The following is a 26161-nucleotide window of genomic DNA, read 5'->3' on the forward strand; positions in this document are numbered from 1 at the left end:
AAAATTATGAAAGAAATACAAATATTTTATAAGACAATGTGAAGTTTAATAATCTATTTAATAAAACCCACAATAAAACAACACACCTTTTTTCTTCAATTAAACAAATGTATAGTAAATTATTAAAAAACTGCAAATACAATACATGTCTACTGTACTTCAACATCTAATTACATCAACTGTAAACCCCAATTTAATTAAAACCCATTTGAGCATTAGTATGTGCAAAATACCTGTAGTTCGTGGGTTTTGCCTGTAAGTTTGTAAGGATGGGATGCACATTTTTCATGAACTGTGATATGGCTTAATTAATGACAGTGTTTGTATTGCAGCATTACCTTCCTGAGCACGGTGCTGCCTTTGAGCTTCACGTGCTCCCACCCTGTACACGCGTGTTCCCATTTCCTGCCCAAACAGATACGAACACAATCCGGTGTTATGTGCACTTTGTCCAAATTCACAATGTGCTGTCAGCTTTCATCAATAAAAATTCATTATGTGATCCCTACCTCCAAAAAGGGAAGAAAAGAAGCCAAAATTGTTACCACAAAATGCAGATACAAATCAGCCTGATGAAAATGTGAAACCCTAGCGATTTTCAAAACAGACAATAGCTGAAGTATCCACAGCTGAATATCACAATAACCATAACTGGGCAAAAGTTTTCCTTTCTGATCCACACAGAGAACTGCTTTTCCTGTCAGTTGAAGTTCTGCATAAGATGAAAGTACAGAATAAACAAAAAATATTTGAAGCCAAGGTCTTCCTATCTTCTGAACTTTGTAGTTCATCTTGCTGCCCTTAGCTTCTTCAATGCCAATGACGTCAGAAGCTGGTTAAATCTGGGCTTGTAGGTGTATGATAGCTTAGTGTAAAGATTTATTATCTTGTGTACATTCAAACTCCGGGGGTTCCACAATGAGGCCAAACAGTTCCATTTTGTGGACTCTGAGCTGTCCTGATGAATAGAGTCTTTTCAGGTTGCTTCCTCTCTGTAAATACAAAAGGGCCTTTCTGCCGCTGTAGGTTGTTATGATATTGTTGTCCAACACCATCAGGTTACTGAGCTTGCTTGGATTTTGCTTTATTCATAAGCTAAGTAGTGGGAACTGCTATTGCAGTGGCATTCCTATCAGGATGCTGCCATGCTGTGCTCAAAGCAAAGAAAACATCAGAGATTGTGATGGATGGAATTGTGCATCTCTAAAACTTCTGCTCCCCACTTTCCTGTTAGATGTACATATCTGAAGATTGCATTTGGGAGTATTTCCATGTCAAATATCACTTCTATCATTTGCCTTTTAAAACAAAACAATCATGGAAAAATTATCAATTACAGGACATTTATTAATTACAATTAGAACGCATGCTAATCAACTGGCCTTTTAATATGGATCAAATGATGGTTTAAACATTCAAGATTATTAATAATAAATTCATCTTACAAGTCAAAACTTTGTAAAATAAATAACCTGTTTCTAATGTATAAATCCTATCCTAAAATACATTAAAGATAACTGATTACTTAAAACACTTTGGGTCCAGTGTTGGGTCTCTAGTTAAATACCAGAAGTCTGGGCAAGAACCTTCCTGTCTGGATCTCTGAATGCCCAGATTAAAGCTAACTTTCTGGTCTGGGTACAGTAAATTTTGTACTTTGCAGTGTCTCCAAAGAGACAGTTTCCACAAGAGTTCAACTTAATGTATGTGTTAATAGTTTGAGATACTGTATGAAAATTACTATTGCAAAAATACTGAATAATGAACTTGGGGATCATGATATATTGTGCAACCCTGGTATGATCAGCTTTAGAGACTTTTGACTGAAATACTGAATACCTGATCCTCCATTTGGAATGCAGGTACTTTGTGGTACGTAATGATTAAAGGTCAATATTGGACTGTAATTTGTGAGGTATCTGCAGAGCCACATTCCAGTTTGTAAACAACAATCCAAAACCAGCTTTGTCTGAAAATCATAATAAATTGAATAACCCAGTACGATGGAGAGAGTGAAATACATGTTCTGTAGGCCAACCACTGCACTTCTTGCAGCACCAGTTCTCCCTGCTGCGTGTCCCATAGTACAAATCCACATATTAATGGTTACTATTGGATAATTTTCATTTTGCATTTATTGCTCTCAGTCTTTGACTACACAAGGTAAAGAATAAGGCAGCAGTTCCCAAAACATATGAAATTAGGCACTGGAACTCTGACAACTGGCGCAGGTTTTGCTCATTTCCTGTTTGTAACTCTGAAGCTGGACAGAGCACTTGTACATTCCAAACGTGTTCAGCAGCAGTTGTCGGGCCTTGGACTGAACATCCTCCCATTTAGATGAACTACCAGGAACTGAAAAATTAAGAAAATAATTAATAAATTCACTCCTTAAGAAACCTGGTCAATGCAACAGTTCTCAAATTTATCACAGTGTCACCGATGAGAATAATTTTTGCTCACACTCATTTAGTAATTTAATATTGTTCTTGTGATCACTGTATAATCTCTGTCATTTTACATCTCTCTTGATAGAACTCCATGTGTCTGACACTTTCCTCCCCAAAAACCTGAGCTTTCTTACTAAGAACTGATATGTGCAGTATAGTTAGGTGTCTAAATTGGCATGTTTTGGCAAAACATTTCTTTTTCATATGTTCAATCATTCCACATTAGAACTTCACCCTTTCTTTCCCTAAACATGTAAGAAAATTTCTGAGGAGAAATTTTGTGTTGTTTTTTTTTTTCCCCTACCCAAAGAATCTGTATTGGACATCTTAGTATGAATATATTTTATTTGCAGAATTTTCATTTACACCATGTCTTTCTTGGCCAACATTCCTTGCTGTACAAAACCAGAGTTAGTAGATTTTCTTTCCCCAGAATGGTATTTCTTGGTTCAACTCAACGATATGAAGAGGAAGTGGTGGGGTTTTTCCTAAACTTGGATTTAATTTAGAATTATGCCATCCAACAGCTTACCTAGTTGCAAGTGGACTATGGCAGTTGTTTTTCCTGCAGTAAGAGACCAAACATTTAAATCTTCTATAGAATAAACATCTTCAATTTTCATCAAGTCTTCCTTGATGCGATCCACATTTAAGTGCCTTGGAACTCCTGTGATACCAAACATGAGATAAAATTAATTCTATCTTCTGCCAAGTCTCAGTAGCCTTTAAAATGTCACAACAGATCTCAATGTCAAAAGATTAGAATTTGTGCTGTTGGAAGTGATTAGTACCTGTTATCAACAGAAAATAATACGGAAATAGGCCTGTTCAGTCCGGTAAAGATACAGAAGTTGTACAGGAATTGCAGAGCTGCCTCACCTGGAATCTGTCCTGTCCAGAATCCACACTCTGGCAACAGCCAACATTAGATCCTTTGCAATGATGTGCTTTTGTTGACAACTTTATTGCAGCTTCTAACCCCTGGTAACTACTTGAGCTGGACTCTAAAGCCAAAATCTGTTTTAAAAAATGCTAGGGCCTGTCTCCTGAAACTGCTGTTCGGTACCTGGGCTCATGTTCACAGGCTACAGTAATCCATGTGCAGTGGTCAACACAGAGAACTGTGTGTTACTGTGTGTCATCTCTGCAAGTCAGAGATCAAGTCCTTTTGGTATTTTCAGCGGTACATCTCTAACTTACCACCACCATCCCTTATCTGTACAAAGGGCAAAATCAAAATTTTAAATTATCAACATGGGTCAAAAACTAATACAAGTACTGAATAAACTCTTTCTGAGTAGTTTTGATTCTATAGTAGCTTTTATTACTTATCTTCTAGTTTTATGGAGTTTCTTTATATATACTATGAGGAGTTTAGTCACAAATTTCTTCAAATTTTTTGCATGACTTCTCTGAACCTGGTGCCTTTACTGTCTCTTAAATTATGTTACTTCCAGTACTATCTCTTTTGAAAGTTCAGTGTCTAGGACTGTCTCACATGAAACAAAATTTTCCTTCTAGAACATAAAAAATTATTTAGCTGATAAGTAACTAGCTAACTGTCTGGTATTTGTACAGTTTTCTTTTTCCCAGGAAAAATGGACTTAAATTCTCGTATCTACATCATACTTGCGATGGGCTTCCATTCTGTCTTATAAATCTCTATGAAAAGCTAGAATCTCATTGCTTGTGTTGGATAGCTATTTAATTTTTTAATTTAGCATTCTTAGTATAATAAGGAAACTGAAGTTAATACGAGAAGTTGATACAACTTCAAGGGCCTTGATGTTGCAGCAGCAGTTTCAAGTATAAACACAAGTCCATTCTCTGGAGATTCTGAATCTGAGTTGGAGAAGTTCTCTAGCATGCATAAAGCCCACATATCATCACTTTTAATTATATCATTAATTTGGAGATCTTTATGCCAACTGGGATACCTATGCTAACAGCTACAACTCAAAACATCTGGAATCTGATACTTCATTAGTTTGTCTTACCTGTTTTCTTCAGCTAAATCTATTGCCTTGGAGCTAATTGAGAGTTCTTCAGCAAATTTCATCATTTTTGCCTTCTCAGTGAACTTCTACTTCGTTGGATTTTTTTTTAATCTTAAGTTACAGCAAAAGACTGAAGATTCTGAGGTTTCTGATTTAACCTCATAACATAATAAAAGTAAAGTCAATGATAATTCACATGAGACAGTTAGGAATGTGAAGTTAAAACCCAGGATTCTTCTCCCAGCCCTAACATCTTCACTTTATAAAGTAATAGTACTAGATCAAGCAGTAATAGTTGGCATGTAAGCTGTGATAAAGAAGGATGTTACTGATGTGATTCCTTCTATGTCACGCAAGATAAGATCCTTCAGCCCACGTTCAGTTTTTTCTTCCCTTTTTTTTTCTGCATTTTACACCACTCTTAACTTGCAGCTTCCCCTATGGGAACAGGGGAAGGGGAAGACAGGACAGGCATGAACCACATGCCCAGCCATTTGCTTATGCATAGTGAGAGTGTAGAACTGTGTCTGGGCAAATGCTCACTTGATTTAGCTGAGATTCACTGCAGACACACAAGGAGGTTCTGTACATTTCACTTCTACATCTCCTGATGGTAGAGTGTGCAGACATTGGACTTGTTCTGGCCACAAAGACACCCAAAAACTGCTGCAGTTTAGAGAAGCCATAAAGAACCACCAGACTAAAGCAGCACCCAGACAGACACGTGTCCAGGTACAATCCACATAGAGATAGGAATCATGATGTCAAGAAAACTGGTATTTTCCATGTAAAGTACTGCAGATTGGGCACAGATCTTACCTTCCAGAATAATAACTCCTGTGTCACACAGAATTCGAACTGTTGTAAAAACCACCAGTATGGAAAATACATATGTACATATAGGATCAGCAATCTTGTATTCTGGCTGCAAAGGGAAATTTCACAATGTCAAAGGATGTATGAAAACAAGATCACTTACAAAAAGGTGACTCAGAAAACATGGTTACTTCTAGTTCCAAGTTTCATGATTTTTTTTTTTGTTTGTTTTGTTATGTTTGTTAAAACTGTCTCTACTACATATATTGTAACTATATACGTAGTAGAGACAGTTTTGCTTATTTTGCATGATGCATGAAGCTTACCATAAACTATCATTAAAAAGTTATTTTTAATAACTTATAAAAACAGACTCCTTTTGACTTTAATCTCCAGAGCTGCAATGCCAATAACTCCCCTGTCTCCTTACCTTAAAGCGGATGATGTAGGCAGCCACGAGCACCCCAATGCTCTGTACCAGGTCCCCCAGGGCATGGACAAAGGCTGCTCTCACAGCCAGGCTGCTGTGCCCATGGCTGCTGCCCTGGCCTGTGCTTGGAGAGCTCAGCTGAGGTACGTGAGAGTGAGGGTGGGAATGGGAGTGGGAGTGAAGGTGGCCAGATTGATTCAGCAAAAACCCCATTCTGAAAGTGAAAGAAGAGAAATGCTTCAAGAAACAGGCTTTAGGGTTTGTTGGATGGGGAGGATTTGTTGGGTTGGGGTTTTTTTTCATTTTAAGCCAAATAATTTAAAAAGTAATATTCGGTGTAATATCTAGTCTTATTTATGAAAATTAAGAGGTCCAGCAAAATTACATACCATGACAAAGTTACAGGCCATGAATGAATTGGCAGCTTATTGAGAAATACATTTATGAGTGTTAATGGAGAGAGAGATCTTACATTAAGTTAACGGCAACACCGACAGCTGCTGTGATGAGCATGATATCACCATTTATTTCATAGTCCATATGGATAGTTCTCTGAACAGCCTCATACAAGAGGAAAGCCATAAGGATATAGACCAGCAGTACACTAATGATGGCTGATAGTACTTCTGCAAACAGAAAGGAAAAAACATTATAAAAACATGTCTCAGATCCATTTCTATTTCCAAATTAGAATGTGAACAGGCTCTTGTTTTAACTACTTTATCCATATCCATATCTAATATAAACTAACAAGTTGTGTGGCAAATAAAACTTGTAAAATAGAATTAACCAACGGAGTTTGTTCTAGTCTGCTCCTTCACATGTCCCTGTCATCAGTATATACCTCAAATTATGTTTTCTCTGAAAAGTTCTGCAGAGGTGATGATCCTGACTTTTTCAGAAAACCCAGAACATTTTCCTGAGAAGCTGCAGGCAAAGGCCCTGTCCAGGGGTGAGGAGGACAGGTGATCTCAAATCTCAGCCTACCCACAAATAAGGGAAACCTTGATTTTAAGTGCCCAGAGTATTAAGCTGGATTTATAAATTATTTTTATGTATCTTTTGTATTTAGGATGGAGAAGAAATTTTAAACAGATAAGGAAACCAAACAGTACAAACTTGTCACACATTATACTCTTAAGATCCTTGATATATGTGTTCATAAATGTTATCTGAGGCAGATTTCAGCTACAAAGCCTTGCTTAATGTTTCTGTATTGCCGTGATATGCTGTTCTAACATTATCTAATATTTACCAAATATTATTATTTCACGAAAGTAAGAGCATTATGACCATTATTTTGGCATAGGAATCTTATCTGATCAGCAGAGACTTTCAAAAGGAAACATATCTAAATAAAAATTAGAAAATTAATAAAAACTAATATTTCCTTGTCCTGTACCTTCTATTGCCATTTACATCAGTGGACAGTGGTTACAGTTTTCTATGAGGTTCCTGCTGTTCAGATGGGAGGTAAACAGGGTTGAGTATTTTATAGGTCAGGACCTTTGTGCTGCCTCAGTACTGAAGTCATGAAATTGTGCTGGTAATAGCACACAAACCTGAGAAGGATGAGCCCACACTACACTTTTAAGGTCCTATAAAGAAAACAAGCATTTCCAAACGAGCCACTAGATTGCTTTAAAACACACATATATGTACTTTTACCCTCTACCTCCATATTCTGAAAATTATTGCCCTGCAGCAGCTGAAACTTAAAAAAAAAAAAAAAAAAAAAAAAAGCAACAAAGCTGGCAGAGAAAACATTAGCCCAGTTAAAGACTGCCTCAGTTATAAGCAAGTTAATACAGGGCTTTACAAAAAGCCCTGGGAAAACCTTAATGCTCACTGCATTGTATTGCATGTAAATCTGCAGCCATGCCTGAGTAATCTGTAATCATTATGCGTAATGCTCATTACTGTCACTTGCCAGATGGATCACTGGGATCTCAGCCTTCCTCTGTGAACTCAAAGAGCAGAGGTGGAATTAATTTACTTGGAATTGTAATGGTTGTTCTTCCCCCTAGCTCCACACATGCTGCCCGGATTTATTCCCCAGTAAGGGCAAAATTCTGCCCTTGGCTATACCATAGCTCTAAGAACACTCATCTGAGAATTGCCTCCCTTCTTCCTCTGCTTTGAATCTGTCAGCCTGCAGTACAACTTGGGTTACTGTAGATGTCTTTTCTAACATAGAAGTGTTTTAATTTTATTTATTATTACAGAAAAAAAACCATGCAGCTATAACAGCATTTTAATGTCACCAAAATCAGTTGATCTGTGCACTGAATTATTAACACCATTCTGGGAGAAGAAACTCACACCAACACATTCAGCTGCTGAGTAGTGTGTCAATGCCTGGATGAGGAACAGCATTACCAGGCAGTAACAAGGCTCTGAAAGGCAACTGTCACAATCTGAGATGATTTCAGAGCAACTTGAAAATCCTGGAAATACCCACAGAAATGGAAGTGATCTTTATGAAGCTGGCAGATTATTCAGGACAACAGTCTTAAAAAAAACACACAGTACATTTCTTAGAAGGTTTTCCAGAATGCTCCTTTAAAAACTTGTGAAGCCATAGCACATTAGCATTTACCAGAGAAATAATATAGTATGCTTTTACAATCTAAACCCATGTTTTCTGCAACAGAAACCAGTGTTTTCCTTGCAGTTTCTTCCACAGTCACTGTCATGTCAGCATTGTGGATTTGTGCTGAGATCTTTCACTTCTTGTGAAATGAACTGTGCACGGTCTCAGTGGACTGTCTGATTCTGTCACTACTAACATTGTCTCTGCAGCAATGGACAAGTGCCAGGTTCCATATCTATGCTTAAATCTGCTCAGTGTCTTGCTGAAAAGGAGGTATCTGCACTTGGTGGTGAAACTGAACTATTTTTGGCTTTAAGAATTTAATTCTCTTTTTGACATGACTGCAATTTCCATTATTTTGTCTTCACTTTTCTAACCCATTCCTGAATCTGTCAGCTTCCTTTTCACAACTGAAAATGGAATAAAACTGAAGATGGAACTTATATATTATGTATTCAAATAAATGAAAATTAGTGCTAACTTCCTTCTGGAATTTGACTAGACAACTAACAAGTCTGTTGCTTTTACAAAGCAACATTTATGGGAATAAGTTTGAAAAATCATCATTCTGCAAACAAAAATGATAACAAGTACCAGAAACATTGTTCATTAGAATGTTTTCATGCCTATTGAATGTATGGATTATCTTAAAACTTAATGCAGAGCAGGTAAACGATGAGACAGTTGTTGCACATATTCCCAGCTCCACAACAAATACTCCACAACTTTTTCTGTGACATATGCCCAGTCTGTACCCTACTTTTAACATCCTGACTTGTTTTAACATCTCTCTTGTGAAATTTAAGCTATTGTTGAACTGATATTATTTACTGACAAGCTTCTTACATACAGGTTACTTGGAAAAATGTGTTACAATGAGGATATACCCCAGAAACTGCTTTGTTCCATTGCCAGCACTCACTGATGTGTGAAACTGGGCCCTCAGGCCACAGCATTCAGATTGGGTGCCTAAAATCAGGCAAATAAATTTCACAAATGTGATTTTTAGAAAGACTGTGTTCAGTAATTTTGAACCTTACCATCTTCTGTACTTTAGGAGTCCCTGGCAAGGCCTTGACTCACTTCCTCTTCCTTCCTGCACAGAAACTCTCCTCCCCAGCCCCAGGCTCTCCTCCTCCCTCCAGAGAGCTGCACTGCTGCTCCTGCAGGATGGCTGAAGTAAAAGGGAACCCCTGGGAAGGGGTAGCTCTACTCAAAGGAGGATCAGCTACAGTGAGTTGCTCAGGGCTGCTTCCAGGTGGGTTTCATGTATTTCCAGCTGAGGACACTCCACCTAGTTCTAGTCTTTGACCACCTGCTGGCACCGAGAGCAGAAAAGGAGGAGCAATTGTTGCAGAACTGAGGCGGCTCCCTGTAGCTACTCCCAGGGAAAAGGGCAGTACAGACTAATTTTATGGGCCACATCTGGCCCATGGACCACCACTGGATCAGTCTGGCTAGTATTTTTCCTGGCAATAAACTGGAAAGAAAAAAATTATATAGAAAATGAGGTGGCAGGAATCCTCAGGGATTTCTTCTTTCACATTAATTGAAAAATCAGTGAAAATTTAAAGAACTGAGTAAGATTTTAATGGTTAAGTAAGTTTCTTTTATTTTTTCTTAAGATAAACCCCTGTTTTAAGCTGGGCCATGGCATGTTCAAGGTATGTGCTATTTAGTTTTAGAAAAGTTACAAAGACATATAAACTACCCAAGTTATTCTGAAATAGGATTAAAGTATGTATAAATGCTAACAAACATCCTTCTGGAGAGTATGAGCAGATGCCAGGGGCATACCTACAAGGTCAGGTTTCAGTATCAGAGGAGCTCCTATCACAAAATTAAAACCTCATGAAAGAAAAGTTTGTAATGGGAAATGCTGGCATTGCTAATGCTTTCTTGCTAGAGCACCAAAGAGCTTAGCTAGTGTACAGAGTTATGCATTCATGCACTAGTGACTAACTGATGACAAATGACAAGGAGTGATGGAGTTGTTGAATTCTACTGCTGTTCTAGCAGCCAAAATAAGAATTGCAAATAGTGACTACACAAGAATGAAATTCTTTGAAAAGTGTATGCTATAGAGTGTTATTGAAAACAGGTACAAAACTGGGACACTAGAAATTATCTATTTAATGAAAAAGATACTTTGAAGTTTTTGCTAAAATGTCTACATTTATAAATAAATAAATTTCTGCAGCTGTATATTATATCCAGTTAGCAACCACATGAAGACACCCTTTATCATCAATACACTTCCAAACATGAAGTAATAAAACCTGAAAATATTCTTCCAAGGGTTAGTCCAAAATTCTATTTATACTTCTTATTAGTATAAATACTATTTATATTTATACTTATTTATACTATTTATACTTCTTATTTCTGTATTATTAATAATTATTCTTATATTTATATTTATGCTTTCTTATTTATACTTCTTACTAGAGACACCTAAACTGGACAGAGGTTGTTGTTTTTTGCAGACCATGGGGCATTTTGACCTCAGCTTTCTGTGGTTTGGGAAATGCAAGAAGAATACTGATTTATACAACTTCTGGCAGGGCAGAGCTCTCTAATAATATGTTCTACATAACTTCTTAGTTGTGGATTAAAATGTAATTTTTCACAATGAATAGGACCTTTTTCCAGTATCACAATTCTGCTGAAGTCAACAAGATTTTGTAAATCCTGGGCACTGGCAATAATCTGTTGTGAACAACAAAGGGCTGACATGCACAGCTCCTGCTCCAACAATGTCATCATGAATTCAATTCCCCAGCCTTCCTCTTCAAGATGGAAGATGAATCAAGCATTCAGAATTTAACCCTGAATCTGTTAAGTGCCAATTCCACAGAGATGGAGAGACACACCCTGCGCTCCCAGTGAATGAAATTCTGCTGTCGAACTTTTGGCCAAGTTTTTTGGGTTTTTTTAATCTATTCTCTTGTGACAATACAACCTATGCAGTGTATCCCCAGCGGCCAGTGAAAGGACACTGAGAGTCAGTTAAAGCAACTCTTAGGTTTGTTGCTACTTTCTTTCTAGCTACCTGAATTAGGTGCTCTTTACAGTTGTTGCTTAAAATCTTCTTTAATAGCAAAGTCTGATAGCTACATACCTAAGCGATGAAATCCGAAAGTGAACCTCTTTGTTGGAGATTTTGCAGACAGCCAGAGAGCAAGGAGGGTCAAAATAATACCACTAAGGTCAGTCAGCATGTGAAGTGCATCTGTCATAATTGCCAGACTGTTAGCAACATAGCCACCTGAAAACAGAATAGGCAAAGTCAGGACTCATGACATTTTTAATTATTTTACATAATATCCTCTTGCATACAGTATTCCTTTTCAGAATAGTGCAGTAAGTACATGACAGCCCTTCTTACACTCACTAAACATGGAGGGGGATTTGCCATTACAAGCAGAATGCCAAGCTATAATTTAAAGCTACCATAGTTAAAAGTGCAGTCACGTGTGCTTTCTATTAAGAGTAACATGGAAAGGATTCACTCCTGATATTCCAACAGAGATTATTTGCATCATAATGTTTGCAAAATCAGGTCCAACACAGTTTTGTATCTTTTCTCTACATATTACTGCACATGTGTTTAATCAACTGATTCTTTTGTTAAACTACATCTGTTAAACACTCTGACATGACAGAACAGGAAGAGAACTCCAAAGATTCAATGACCAGGAAATTCACCCTGTCTCCTTTTTCTTACGTTATCTTTTAACCTTAATTATTCCCCATCCTGGCAGGAGCATGTAAGTTCTGGCAATACCTATTGCAGACAATGACTTTCACTTGTATAGCATTCTTCTTTGTTATTTATTACCATAATTTTTTCTTGTAATAATGAGCTGCATTGAGACAAATAACCTGAGATCAAAGGTTAATATCTTTGTTCCAATTCAATTGCTAGTGCTACTATTGGATGAGTGAGAGATTTAAACAATGCACCTCTCACTTAAGTATCCCTTATACAAAGGGGAATCAAGGACAGGCTGTGCTGTCTTCCATATGCTTGAAGGTAAGCCCATTATCTCAGAAAAGATCACATCTTCAGTGTCAGCTCAGCAATGATTTGGTTTCTCTTTTTACCTTGAGATTGTCTTGCAGCCTGTAAATTGTACCGAGCAAAGCGTGCAGCTGGTGTGCCATTTGGCAGGCTTCAGGCTCCAACTAACATTCCAAATAAAGAAATTTTCGTATACAATTAAAATTGTCTTACTGAAGAGGCTGACCAGAGGAAATAGCAAAGGGGAATTCACAACTGGCTGATTGCTTTTAAGACTGGTCATAAAACCTGTGTGTGTGTGGTGTTCTTATGTACACACCTGCAGACAGAGGTGCTCTCTCCTCCCCAGCCAAACACGGAGCACAGCTGTACTGCAGCACTGCCTGTGCTGTGCACAGCTACCAGATACACTGCATTTCACACAGCCCCTTTCTTCAACTGTTCAGAATGTTCTATGTCAAATTCTTCTGAGGCTGAAATTCTCCAAAAGGCCATCACAGCTCAAAAACAATGAGTTTTTAACATTTAGCAATTCAGCGGCTTTTTGAGTAAAATGAGTTACGCCTTTCCTTTCTGAATTAATTTGTGTTCTCCCATAATTAAAAAAAAATATTTAGAAAGTGCCACTCAGCCTCTTCTATAGCCAACAGAGAAGAAACAATAATTGATATGTAAGGACATTTAGTTCAGCAATCTACATATATCATTATTTACAATATATATGTTGATTCATATGTATCATTTTGAGAATCGCTTCAGCCCAAGAAGAGCCAATTCCATTTCAGTTAGCCTCTCACTTATAAAGACTTTCAAAATAAAATTATAAGGAAGGAATTCAGATACTGAAGCAAAACATAATGCAGCATGTGGATTAAGAAAACATATTTGCCATTTATGAAATCCTGAAATCAAAGGTTCTCTGTTTCTAAAGGTATTGGTTCATTGTTTGGTTAAAGGTATTGCCTAGGGGCTGTTTAAAGACAATTGGCAACTTGGGAAAGAAGATATCTATAACCTTTACAAATAGACAGCTTGATGGCTCACCACTGTTTTCAGTGACCCATGAAGGACAGCAGTTCTCCTCATGGATAATCAATTAGAAATCTCTAAATATAACTGAAAACATCAAAACCCTGTCAGATAAGCTAACTAGGACTTGCAGTAAGTTTTTCATTTCTTGATGCACAATGGTTTCCCCAAAGTAAAATGTTATCTGACTGTTCATCAAATCAAACAACAAAAAATTGAGATGGGCTGGAGTAATGGGTTTGGAAAAAATATGCCAATCAAAATTGCACAAAAAAATCTGCTGAAACAAGATTTTCTGCATCTTGACATTGGTAACAGACACCAGAAATATTTTTACTGAAAAAAGTTAATTGTTTGATAGAGTCTTCTGCCTTTGTCTCAGAAACTCAAATCTGTCAAAGATCATAGAAGGAAGTAAATTAAAATATCCTATACAACCACAGTTTCCCAAATACCTGAGCCTCAGATCAATTCATAAAGTTTGGAAATTCAAAACCAACCAAAGACAACACAGTAGAACAGGGCTAAAGCGAAATAAATCAAACATGTAGGGCACTGACCCAGGACTTGGGGGCTGTATCTCTAATTACTCTTCTGCTGATGATTACTTGCCCTGTGACAAGTCATTCAGGTCAAGATCCACAGAATCACAAAGCTATCCAAACCCTCTATTTATTCTCTGTGGAAGATGGGTGTCTGAATATCTGATGGGTCTGGCCCTCAGTGCTCCCTGATTCTGTCCCCAAAGAACAAATAAAGCTGGAAAAAGCACACCTGGAAAGACCTGAGGAGGGAGGACAAGTCCACAGTACAGCACTAACACTCTCACAGACAAATCCAGCCTGCTCAAGTCCTGACTGTACGGGAAGAATGACAGATGATGTGACAGTGATCAGAGTATTTTTACTCTCAACATCTATTATTTCTATAGCTCTCCCTGCACTAGCCATGGAGAGGTCTCCAACAGCATGAACTGGATCCAAAGCCCCAAAGAGAAACGGTCCCAGTGACTTGAGCACCAACCTGCCAACAGCTCAGACATTGCTCAGTAAGAGGCCCTTCAGATGAACTAAATACAAACTGATACAAATACAATCGACCAACATCACTCTCATGTTAAAGGACATCTAAGCCTAAATAACAACACAATTGTTCTTCAAATGTACCTGAGTTCATGCTGAACCAAAATCTCAGCCAGAGACAAAACATGGAGCCAGGGGGCAAGTGGAGATTCAGCCAAATCCCCACCACAGGTTTAACACATAGTGCCTTAGCCATAATAAGCTGATGTTTTGTGGCCGTGTTATTAATGACCAGCCACTCACTGAAACGTGCTGAAAGGCAAAACCACTTTTTTCTATTAACCCACATTCCTGAAATAAGGCACCACATAAAACTGGTGCAGACACAGTCAATATTCTGGTCTCTCTCTGAAGAATGGAACATTTCTTCTAGGGGTTTTGTCCCCTACATATGTGGGACAAACTGCATTAGTTATCCTCTAGCAATTATTTTGTTCCCTATCCACCTTGCACAAGCTTGTCTTAAAAACACAATTCACAGCAGTCCTAGCAAAAGCATCCAAGAGCATGAGCTCACTTCACACAAGTACTCAGTTGACTCAAATTGCAGAAGTCAGGAGGAGGATGTAGGTCCCACGCTACTGTTCTTCACTTCCAGAAAGTTTTTATGATTTTATTTTTTGTATGTGTTTGAATTATGGAAAGTAATCTGATTATCTCTGACTCAGACCTGAATGCTGAAATTTAAGAAATTTAAAAGCAATTAATTGCTATGGAGAGATCTGGCTCAGCATACACATCAATGTACTGGCACAGTGTAGGGCTCCCCACGACTCCAAATCAAGGGACAGTGGATGAGAGCATTAAAGGATTTTCAGGAGGCCGAGTCACACCCAGCAGACACTTGCCCTGCTTGGCACAGATGTATCCAAAACACAGATAGTAATAGGACACAGTAAGTGAACAGAGATTAAAAGATAAATACTGAACTTTGTAAAAATGATTAGACAATGCCAAAGGCATAATGTTTAACAGCTAATCTATGCATCTCAGGGACACTCACATTTTATTTCAAGTCTCTGCCCCTACAGCCTATTCCATAAAGCAGTTTTTCAGTACAGACTGGTGTATAATGCACAGGTTCTCCTCATCCTGCACAGCACACCTGTTTGAAGGGAGCAAAAGCTGAACTGGAGCAATAGATTCATTCTTTTGACCAACAGTCAGGTGCTTAGATAGGAACACATTTTCGGGTAAAACCCCACTATACTTCTGCAAGTACTAACAAACAAAACCCACAAATAATTTATGCAACTACTTGGTATTCTTGTATGTTGTAGCAGAAAGTGTTAAAATAACTATCACTTTAATGACTGTGCTCATATGACTTATGTCTGGATGGAGCCCATGCTAGTCCAGAGCACAGCAGGACACCAAGAAGTTCTCAGGGGAGTGATGTCCTCACTGGATTGCCGTCAATAGCTCACGACTTGTCTTTTCAGTTGTAACTAATAGTGTGTATTGCTGTATCTGGTGAATAAGGACAGATACTCCCCAGTATTTCTTTCATTATTTGGTAAATGTCACACTTGAAACTGTATTTTCCTCTTCTTCGCTTGTTGCACACACAGCAAGATTTCATTGCCGTTGATTAAAAAATACTGCGATCAAAGTTGGTCATGCCACTTCTCCTTTGTTAAAAACCCCTTAAAAACTTACAAGGAGAAATGAAAATCCACTAGACAAAGAAAAATTTGTGTATTTTATGCCATTTCGGGGAACTGATGAGACATTCACGTAAGGGAAGTTGCAAATTCTTCCATGGAAAATACAGGTGGACTTTATTCCCTCTCGCTCTCTCAGGTCACCTCTCTGGTCTCCCTAAAGGGAGATGGTTTCCCTCAGTAAATACTCAAAGCCAAGGCCAGAGCAGCCTGAGAAGCTGCGAGGCACCGCGCCGAGGGACGGCACACAAGGCCCCCGACTCACCTATGAGCTCCCCGGTCATGAAGAGGAGGTAGAGGAGGGCAGCGAGCGTCAGGCGCTTCTTCACCTTCCTCTGCTTGGAGCGCTCCCGCCGGCGGCTGCAGCCGCTGCAGGGGTCGGGCCGGGCGGCGCGCAGGGCGATGTCCCGCTCCAGCAGGGACTCGTCGTCGGACGGCAGCCCGGGGGAAGCCCCGTTCACCGGCGCCTCCGGGGCCGCCTCCGAGCCGTCCTCCGCCACCACTACGCGCAGCTTGTTAAACCTGGGGAAGTCCTCGTCCCCCACCTCGTCCGAGAAGTCGAAGGCACTGGAGTCGTTCAGGAACAGCGGGTCCTCGTTCCTGCCTAGCAGGGACTTGATGCTGGTCCAGAGCCCGGCCCCGGCCATCGCGGCGGCGCTGGGGGCCCGGCCGGGCGCGGGCGGCTCCGCTGGCGCAGCTGTGCCCTGGCAGGCGGCGCCCCGACCGCTCCTGCTCCCGTCAGGGCATGTCCCCTACATCGCCCCGCCGGGCCCCGCGCAGGCCGCACGGAACGCCGAGGAGCGCCCCGGCACCGCCGGCCCTCAGCGCCGCCTCCGCGCCGGGCGCCGCGCCGCGAGGCGCTGCCACCGCCGGAGCTCCGCTCGCCCCGCTCCGCGCTCAACCGGCGCAGCCCCGGTCACGCCGCGGCCGGGCAGGCGGCGCCCGGCGCGGGGCCGCCTCCTCCCTGCCGGCGCAGGGGGAGCGCCGCCGCCGCCGCCGTGCGCGTCACATCCCTCAGCGGAGCCCCGCCGCGAGCCGCCCTCGCGATCCCTGAGCGCGCCCGCGGCCGCCTCGCGCGCGGCCGGCGGTTGGTGCGAGCCCCGTCCCCTGCGCGCCCGCGGACCCCGCCGGCACCGCGCCTGCGCCGCCCGCCCGGGAGGGCCGCGGGTTCGAGTCCCGCCGCGGGTTCGAGTCCCGCCGCCGCCGCCTCGCCGCGCCCGCGGAGCGGAGCGGGGACACCGCGCTGAGGGGCTCGGGGAGCGGAGGGGCCTGCCCGGTGCGGCCTGAGGGGCTGTTCCCGTCCCTCCGTGCTTTGTGTTCAGTGGGTAAATGCCGTGCGAGGCAGACGCTGGGGACTGTCAGAGCCGTACAATGCAGGTGTGGTGGGCTGTGGTAGACAGGAGGTGTGTTCAGTACACTGGAAGCCTCAACTGCATCGTGCCGTGCTCTGGCTTCAGGTTTTGAAAGGGAGAAGTTTGCATTGTGCAGCTTTTCTCTTCTGTCACGGCACAGTTCTTTACATTGTTTCGCTAACTCTGTTAGGTTGAGTTGTAGGAAGTTTCACATAACTTTCTGAACATTCCTTAAAGGGATGTAAGGAGAAACAAACCTCAGAGACCCTGCTGTTGTACAATTCCTTTCATAACTGTGCCCTAACATACGAGTAATTAGATTTTTGCCTTTATTAATTTCTCTGAGAGGTTATTCCAGCTCCTCATTGGTCTGAGTAGTAGAAATTTTCTTCTTTCAGCCTACACGTGTTCTACATCAGTTTGTACCTGTGGCCACATTCTATTACTGTATTCAGTCAGTTTGCTAAGCCATAAACATTTCTGGGAAATCATGCCTGTCAAAGAGAAGCTACATAGCTTTTTTTTTTTTTTTTTTTTTTTTTTTTTTTTTTTTTTTTTTGACTTGGTTGAAGAAGTGAAGACTGGAGAGTTGTATAGAAGTGCAGGATTTTGGAGAAGAGCACTCCCTTTCTGGCCAAGGGCTGATAGCAGATCCTGTGGGTATCAGGGCAGAGCTGCAGGACAAGGAGTGAGCCCCTTCTCGGAACTGGCCCCGCGGGAGGGGAGTCCTCTCTGGTAAACCGGCCTTGGATGGAGGTTGTTTATTGTTGTTCTCATAATGATGTCCAAAAATAGACAGTGTGACTCTTTATCTGAGCTCCCTTGCCACTTTACAATGCGGCTGTTTTCCTGAGCAGGAATTCTCAGGTTATTTTTCTTCAAGTGACTAAAGTGGTGCCATCTCTGCCCTTTCACCTACCTCACCATTCCTCTGGCATTGTTACCAGCACAATTGTTCAGGGGCCAGACAATGAACTGAGTCCCTGAAATGAGTCAGAATTAAACAATGCATATTGGGAGGGTTTTGGATATATTTGTATATGTAACTGAGACTGGTCCCATGATCTCAACTTGCACAGACATCCATATGACAACGAGGGGGCAGCGAACAGTGTGGGAGTCAGAATGAGCAGCCAGGAACGGGAACCAGTTAAGCCAGCCTTGCTGCCTAGAAAAGTGCTCCCAGCTGTGTTCCAGTTCACCCATTTTTTAATGTTTCTGTTCTCTCTGGGTGATTTAACTCTCTCTGTGTTTCAAGAGTTTCACCACTTGTACCAGTACAAGTGAGTGAGGACGCACAGACATGAGCAGCCAGGTTCCAGGAGCCACCAAAGGAACTGCTTTTAACACTGTCTTAAGGTGTTGGGCTTTACATTGCAGCTTTGCCACTTCTACAGGAACAGAAACTTCTAGCACTGAGGAAGGATATTTAGCTGGGAGGACTAACACACTAAACCAGTGCACCAAGGTTTGCCAGCTTTTACTGAATAACTAAGAGCAGAAGTGTTGTCAAGAACCAACTCATACTTTGTTCTGAGCCTCTGTTGAACAGAACTGTTTGTACCACTCTGCTGCATTCAATTTCTTTATTGTAACAGCCAAGGCTTTACTCTTTCTATAATCTCATTTAATGAGAGCAGAAACCCTCTAAAAAGTTACCTAATAATGTGAAGTGTTTGCTTTTCATGTTGTCATCCCTGAAGTCATGTGGCACCTCCAAAGCTGATGGTTTAAAACATCCTATTTGCTATACAATTCAAGCTAACTTAACTCCATTTTCACTCACATTTCTAGGGTGGGGCACAGTTACAATATATGTAACTGCTTAAATCAGTTCAACAATAAAATTCAGAAAGCATATGTGGCAATATTGGATTAAAGGTTTCTGAACACAGTTGCTACAACATAAAATGATTATGTGGTGTTAACAGTATTACATACATAGGCACTTGGGAAATAGTTACTGTGAAACAGAGGACATTTTGCAGAAGAAAAGGAACAAGAAAAGTTTTCTATCATTCTCTTTTTTGGAACATTTGTGTTGTCAAACAGTTAAATTTTAATTTGTCTAGAAAACCAGATACCAGTTTTCTATTCCAATCCTTAGTCTATTTCTGCAAGACGTGGGAAGGCCTGGAACAGGCAAAGCAGAAGCACAAATCTGAAACTCCCACATCTCAAGTGAGACTATTTCAGAGTCATTATCTCACTTGTTCTTACTAGAAATTCCATCTGGAAACTGAGAAGTCTTTCCCAGTGAAACTTCCAACAGAAGTGGGTTGTCCCTCCTACCAAAAGAAACTTTTAAATAAAATTGCTGGACCAGTTGGAATTAAGAATTTGAGTTGAATCTGTTTGAGTTAATTAACAAATTCCTCTTGTTGCTTCTTTAAAAAAGCAGAAAATGGCTTAAGTATTTTATCTGATGATGGAATAGTGACATATTTGTAGCAAAAGTTAATTACAATATGCACATGAAGAAAAAATGCAAACGAATCTGCAACAATCTCGCTGTTAGAAATGTTCGTTTTAAGGTTGACAGATCACCTCGAAAACCCCTTTTTGCCTCAATCTGTTTCTGAAGAAGAGCATTAGGAAGGCTGCCTGAATTTAATTTAATCTTTAAGGTTTGGGGATATATTAAAATACTGCATTAAAAAAAAAAAAAAAAAAAAAAAAAAAAAAAAAAAAAAAAAAAAACCACTTTCCGAGTGGTCCTTCTTTAGTTTCCTTCTATAGCTGCCTGTCCTGAGCAGACCGGTCCCGGGCCCGCCGGACGGAGCCGTGGCCGCTCCGCAGTGCCAGGCCCCTCAGCACAGCGGGGTCTCCGGGGACTCGAACCCGCACACACCGAGGCTCAGCCCCGGCCCCAGCGGCTGCTCCCGGGGCCGGGCGGCTTCCGACCGCTCCGGGCGAGCCGGGCAGCCCCGGGGAGCGGCGGGGAGGAGCCCAACACCGACAGGACACCGACAGGAGACGGAGACGGACACGGCCCCGGCCCCGCCGCCAGCCCGGTCCCCCCGCGCCGCCGCCCTCACTGCGCGTCACTTCCGCGCGCGGCCCGGCCCGGCCCCGAGCGCGGCGGTGACGGTGACTCCTCCATGGTGCGGCGGCGGCGGGGCGCGGGCCGGGGGGCGCCGGGCCGGCCCGCTCGGTGAGGGCAGCCGGACCCGCCTGCCGCGGGCTCGGGCGGCCCTGCCCTGCCCTGCTCTGCCCAGCCGTGCCCTGCTCTGCCCCGCCGGAGCGCGCCGGCAGTGACAGCGATGAGCGGCGCGGAGGGGAAGGAGGCGGCGGCCGCGGGAGAGCCCGGGCGCTCGCTGGGTACGTGAGGGGGAGCCGAGGAGGGGCTGGACGGGCGGGACGCGGGTGCGGGGGAGCCGAGGAGGGGCCCGGTCAGGGCTCCGCTGCCCCCGGCGCACGGCCCGGCCCCTCGGAGGCCAAGGGCCGCCTCCCGTGCGGGGCCTGAGGGTGTAGAGGAGTTTTGTCTTCCCTGAGCGCCGCAGGCAAAAAATAATCACAGCGTGCCCATAAGAAACTTACAGGCTGTGAAGTTCAGTTCTTGGAGTTCAGCATGAACTCTTTGAGTGGCAGGCAAGACCTTCCATAGCCTGGCTTGTTCTCAGAGTTTGAAAGCAAAGGTTTGGGGGCTGTTAATGTTTAGGTACTCTTGGTACATAGTCAGAGCACTGATGTTGCCCTTTTTTTTTTTTTTTTCTTCACTAGACTGGAGTACTCAATTTTTTTATTATTTTTTAAAGATATCTATGGAACAGATATATTTCCCTCTTTCTCTTCTGCTGCTGTTCACATAAAAGAGTTTACCAGGAAGCTTGTGATATAGGACTGAGAATAAGGGAAGCATAAAGAAGAGGAGGAAGACAAACGTCCAGTTTAGTGGAAAAAGTGCAGAGAATTTTAATGTGTTTTAATGCTTTTAATTTTTGAAAAGGAAAATATAGTTGCTCTAGGTGAAACTTTAAGTATGTGCTGACCTGTCACACTCAGCCTTGCCTTTCTTTGGTGTAGGTCCCAGTGATGCATCTCCAGATGAAGGAGTTGTAGAAGATCTGCCTTTAATAGATGAGAAAGCTGTGGAGCAGCTTGCTGAAGGATTGATTTCTCACTATCTGCCTGATCTTCAGCGATCAAAATCAGCACTGCAGGAACTTACGTAAGCAGATTTTTGAAACCAACTTCACACTTGGTTTGCTGCTTTTTCAGTATAATGTGCCAGCTCCCTTTAACTGGAATACAGTTTATCAGCATTTCTGTATCCTGACTCAAGCAGCCTGAATAATTCAGTGATCAGTGGGAGTACCAGGCTGTGTATAAGCTGCAGTGTAGCCTGTGAGCACTGTGGCTGAAGAATGTGTAACAGTAGGAGACTAAAATCCCCTAAGCCAGGCAGAACAGGAGACGTAGATTTCTTAAATGCTTATTCACTTCTCTAGTGGAAAAGTGTGCTAAAAGCTGGGTTTATTTTGCTTGGAGATATGCAGTTTGTGTTCAGGGCAGCTTGTAGTGAGATATATTGTTTGTTGTTCAATCTCTAAACCATATTGCAGAACTCTTGAAAAATATAAGTAAGGAGCTAAGCAGATGAGAGTTCTTTGTACACTGATACCTCACTGATAACTGAGAGTAGTTGATTTCAAATGCAGCCCAGATCTGCCATGGATACAGAGATACTGGAAAGAGCTTTACACAGATCCATCTCAGGTTTTGCAGGGTACCTTAGTTTGGGTTTCACTGTGCATGATGTGGTCATGCTCCTGCCTTTGTCTGGAAAGACTTGAGCTGATTTGTGTGAGATGGAGATCCTTAATAATCACCAGGAATCCACATGAGTTCTGTACAGAAATAACTTAGTCCTGCAGCGTGACACAGAGGCACCCAAGTGGAAAGTCAAGAGCTAATTGTTCTTCCTTCCAGTCAACCACTGCAACCTGGAGAGTGCCTCTTCAGGGTTTTGGGGATATTTATCCTGGATATCCATGTGCTGTGTGATGCCAGCCGAATTTGTGCAACAAAAGCAGCTTGGATTTTTCTGAAGTCTTTAACTCGTGTTTTTATTGAAATCACCTAGCAATGCATAAGAACAATCTGGTATTGGGAAGTGTGTATTGATATTGTTTTGATTAAAAGTCTATTTAAAAGGCTGGTTGAAAAGCATATATGGTGCTTTACTTTGGGTTTATGCATCTTTTTTTTTGTTTGTTTTAGACAGAACCAAGTGGTACTGCTAGAAACATTAGAACAAGAAATTTCAAAATTCAAAGAGTGTAACTCCATTGTTGATATCAATGCTTTGGTAAGTACCAGTAAGTTTTCCTTGTTCTTAATGACCTACAGAAAGAAAACCAGTTCAGATATTAGGGACAAACTGCTGGAGGGGTGGGAACCAGCATATTTCCCTTAAATAAAAAGGGCAACAGGAAAAGATGCAGGCTCAGTCAGGCAGCATTGGTGGGACTGGCTGTTCAAAGCCAGCAGCCAAAGCAAATGTACCTGTTTTTTCAGTAGGATTGAGGCTCCAGCATGGGCTCTGTGCACCTCCCCAGACTAGCAGGGAGGTGCATGAAACACTCATGTATGTTGCATAAAATTGTAATATTTTTGTTCTGTCTCATGAATCTTCACTCAGTAGATTCCTGTGTGTGACTGTTGAGTTGTAGTAGTCTTGTATATTAATATGTGATATGTAAATTTTATGTATAAACTTGAACTTGTTATCAAATTGTTTTGGTAATCACTGGTTTTGATTGCTATTTTGCTATGTAGCTTTATAAAACAACTATTGTAACTTGACAGTCACTGCTTTAACAGTTATGGTTTTTAAGTTTTCAGAAGCTAAACACTATCACAGCAAGTTAGTGAATATTAGAAATGAAATGATGATGCTGCACGAGAAGACATCAAAGTTAAAAGTAAGTGGGATAAATATTTTTACTTTCCAGTACAGATATTTACTTATGTATTATTGACTTCCAACTTTTCCTTTGGCTGCATGGTGAAAATTCTGATTAAAATAGAAATTTATCTTAAAAGGATGTTTTCAGTAGCTCCAAGCCATGTATGTTTTTAACCTTTCACTTGCTCCTAATGTTCCTCAAGCCACTTACACATCTGAACTACTCTTTCAGTGTCATCTTCATGTTTAGGTGGTGTAAGAATCATGCCTTGTTCTGTTGCTTAGTCCACTCCATTCCAAGCAGTTCTCTTTGTTGTTTCAGTTTCATTTCAATGGAAACTAGGTTGTCACAAATGTAAGAATTTCTCCTTCTGTTTAATGTGCCATTAACAGTGGCATAAGTTCACTGGTTCCATGTTGTATAGACAGGCTGGTTACATTCTGGCAAGATTAGTCCTTCAGTGTGTTCAACAAGAGAATTTTTTTCTTGGAGGTAGTAAATTATGTGGTAAGAACCTTGTCAGGTTTACCCAAAGGATGACTTTTAGTGAGACTGAAGGGGCTCCAATTTGTGTTTTCCCAGTGTAGATCACAAACTTCCCATTTTTGAACAGTAAGCTGAAAGTGGGAGGGATGAAGCAAAAATTAACAGTTTATGCTACATTCAGTCGTAAAAAGGGTGTGTTGGAGAGAGGGAGAATGGGAGGGATTTTGTTTGTTGGTCCAACTTAAATATATCTGTAAAACTTAAAATTATTTTCTTGTCTTTTCTGTTTAGAAAAGAGCACTTAAACTGCAACAAAAGAGGCAGAAGGAAGAATTGGAACGAGAGCAGCAACGTGAGAAAGAACTTGAAAGAGAGAAACAGTTAACAGCAAAACCTGCAAAGAGGACCTGAAAGCAGAGCATGCAACAACTTGTCTGAATTAATGATTTCTACATTCACTGGAATTAAGGCAGACTCTGCTTAAACTGGGCTATAGCTGTTGCTAGCAACAGTCTACCCTATGGTATTATAAATTCCAGAATGGAAATAATAGAGTTGGTAACGTTCACATTTTTTAATTTCAGCCATTCAAGTTGCCTTCTTTTGTAATGCTATGCAGTTTGATATTATTATAATGTAAGTTAATTTTATATATATTTGTATATAAGAGAACTAGGCATCATAGTTTTAAGTATCTATCCATTTTTGTTTTCTTCTGATCTTTTGGTGTTTAGAATTCTGAGAGATTTGATGACTGGCACATGTTTTTCAGACAAAATGCAGAATACTTCCTAAAGTTCAGTTCTCATCACCAGACTTCAGTGCCTGCATTTTCACTGAAACTTCTTTGTTTCATGCAGTTGGGATCTGTCTTTGATCATAAATACTGATTTCTTGTGCAGCCTTAGCTTGATCCATCTCTAATAAACTGAAGAAAATAGCAGTGTTTTTGCTTAAAAGTTCACTTCATTGCAGCAATGGGGTGTTTTTTTGTCATCAAGTAACTTAAGAACAGCTTTAAAGTAACTTCTGAATAAGTTCCCAGCTGAAATGGTTTGCAAGGGAGAAGCAGAACACTAAAGATTGTCAAAATTGATGTGTGCACAATGCAAAGATTAGTTACTTTGTGCTTCCACAAACATTTAAGTCCAACCAGGAAAGTGTTGCTTCTGTAATGGTTTATTAGGAAGTCTTGTGTGGTCTAAGCATATTTTTTGTGGGATTAGAAGTTGTAATTTCATTTGTGTGACTAAATAAAACATAAGCAAAACTAAAATTTTCCACTTCATATGAAATTCAGCCACCTGTAGGAAAGCTACTGCATTTAGTGTTTTTCCCTTAACAAATGAATCATTTGCACTTCGGGGCCATATAAGAGATTTTTTGTTACACTGTCCTCACCCACATTGATGATTATTATTTTGTACTGATGAGAAATTTGTAATGGAGGTTGATATCCATTTCTCTGAATGTAATTCCTTTCTTGCAGCCACTTGGTGTGAACTCCCATTCAAATGAATGTAAAAGTTGTCCAGACTGGTAAAAGAGCTTTAAATTATTTGTTCCTACAGTCTAACAAACTAGTTATTTTATATCTGTGTTTCTTTTTAAGTAATAATGTAAGTGATGTGTTTTGAGGTAAGATAAATGGTAAGATATGTAAAGTTTTCCATAAAATATGTATAGGAAGGTATCACAGGGGCACAGTCAATTTTACTTTTCCTTCTGTTTTAGGTGACTCACACAATGTAAACCTGCCTGGACTTTCTGTATTGTAATTTTCTGAACTCCTAGTTTCCTGTTCTTAATATTTGTCATCTTTTTCTGTGCAAGATGTACTCTAACAAGTACCCAGGCATCATGCAAGGTAAACTGGGATAATGTTTTGAGGCAAGGAGAACAAACTACTTAAAGCAGTCTGAAGAGACACTGAAATGCTTTTAGTGAAGCAGTATTAGATTAAAACTTTCCACAGGTATTTTTCCCTGAAGTTGACTCATGGCTGTTAACTGCCAGTGGATTGTTGGCCTCTGCTGTGGTTTGTGTGTATTTCTATGAGAAATGTAAAGAATTTCCACAGTCCATTTTTTGGAGCAGAATGTACATAACTAAATGTTGTCTAAGTATTTTATTTTGTAATGTAATTTCACAGTCAGATCTGGGAATTAAAACTGTTCTCATTAAACTATAACATGCACCTAGATGCCTCAGTATCCAAGTCAGGATTGAATTCCTTTGATATTTCTTGATTTGTATGCCTTCTTATAGAATCCAGTTTACTGTCTCAAGTGGAATTCTCTCTCTCTGTCAAGAACTGTGTGTTTTT

The 26161-nt window shown here is 40.9% G+C and overlaps 2 protein-coding genes across 2 annotated transcripts; one reads left to right on the plus strand and one right to left on the minus strand.

Annotated features, from left to right (window-relative positions):
• Positions 1-44: 44 nt before the first annotated feature.
• On the minus strand, positions 45-16732 carry SLC30A4 (solute carrier family 30 member 4; the record flags this gene model as incomplete). Its single annotated transcript, XM_083870752.1, has 7 exons — positions 45-2355; positions 2983-3117; positions 5267-5372; positions 5694-5907; positions 6166-6319; positions 11408-11554; positions 16351-16732. The coding sequence occupies 7 exons, from the start codon at positions 16730-16732 to the stop codon at positions 2201-2203; spliced, it is 1293 nt and encodes a 430-aa protein (XP_083726878.1). The 3' UTR covers positions 45-2200.
• Positions 16733-20651: 3919 nt separating this feature from the next.
• On the plus strand, positions 20652-26036 carry BLOC1S6 (biogenesis of lysosomal organelles complex 1 subunit 6). Its single transcript, XM_083870981.1, has 5 exons — positions 20652-20758; positions 21464-21608; positions 22661-22748; positions 23278-23364; positions 24127-26036. Exons 1-5 carry the CDS (start codon positions 20701-20703, stop codon positions 24244-24246), a joined length of 498 nt encoding a protein of 165 aa, XP_083727107.1. The 5' UTR covers positions 20652-20700; the 3' UTR covers positions 24247-26036.
• Positions 26037-26161: the final 125 nt, after the last annotated feature.

The sequence above is a fragment of the Zosterops lateralis genome (assembly GCF_965231275.1).
Source record: "Zosterops lateralis genome assembly, chromosome: 13".
In the NCBI taxonomy this organism is placed as follows: Eukaryota; Metazoa; Chordata; class Aves; order Passeriformes; family Zosteropidae; genus Zosterops; species Zosterops lateralis.

Bases quoted from the DNA above. Each gene is read 5' to 3' on its own strand.
- BLOC1S6 (XM_083870981.1), top strand. From the start codon at position 20,701: ATGAGCGGCGCGGAGGGGAAGGAGGCGGCGGCCGCGGGAGAGCCCGGG. The intron at 21,609-22,660 runs GTAAGCAGATTT...TGTTTGTTTTAG, and splicing joins TCAGCACTGCAGGAACTTAC to ACAGAACCAAGTGGTACTGC. The intron at 23,365-24,126 runs GTAAGTGGGATA...TTTTCTGTTTAG, and splicing joins AGAAGACATCAAAGTTAAAA to AAAAGAGCACTTAAACTGCA.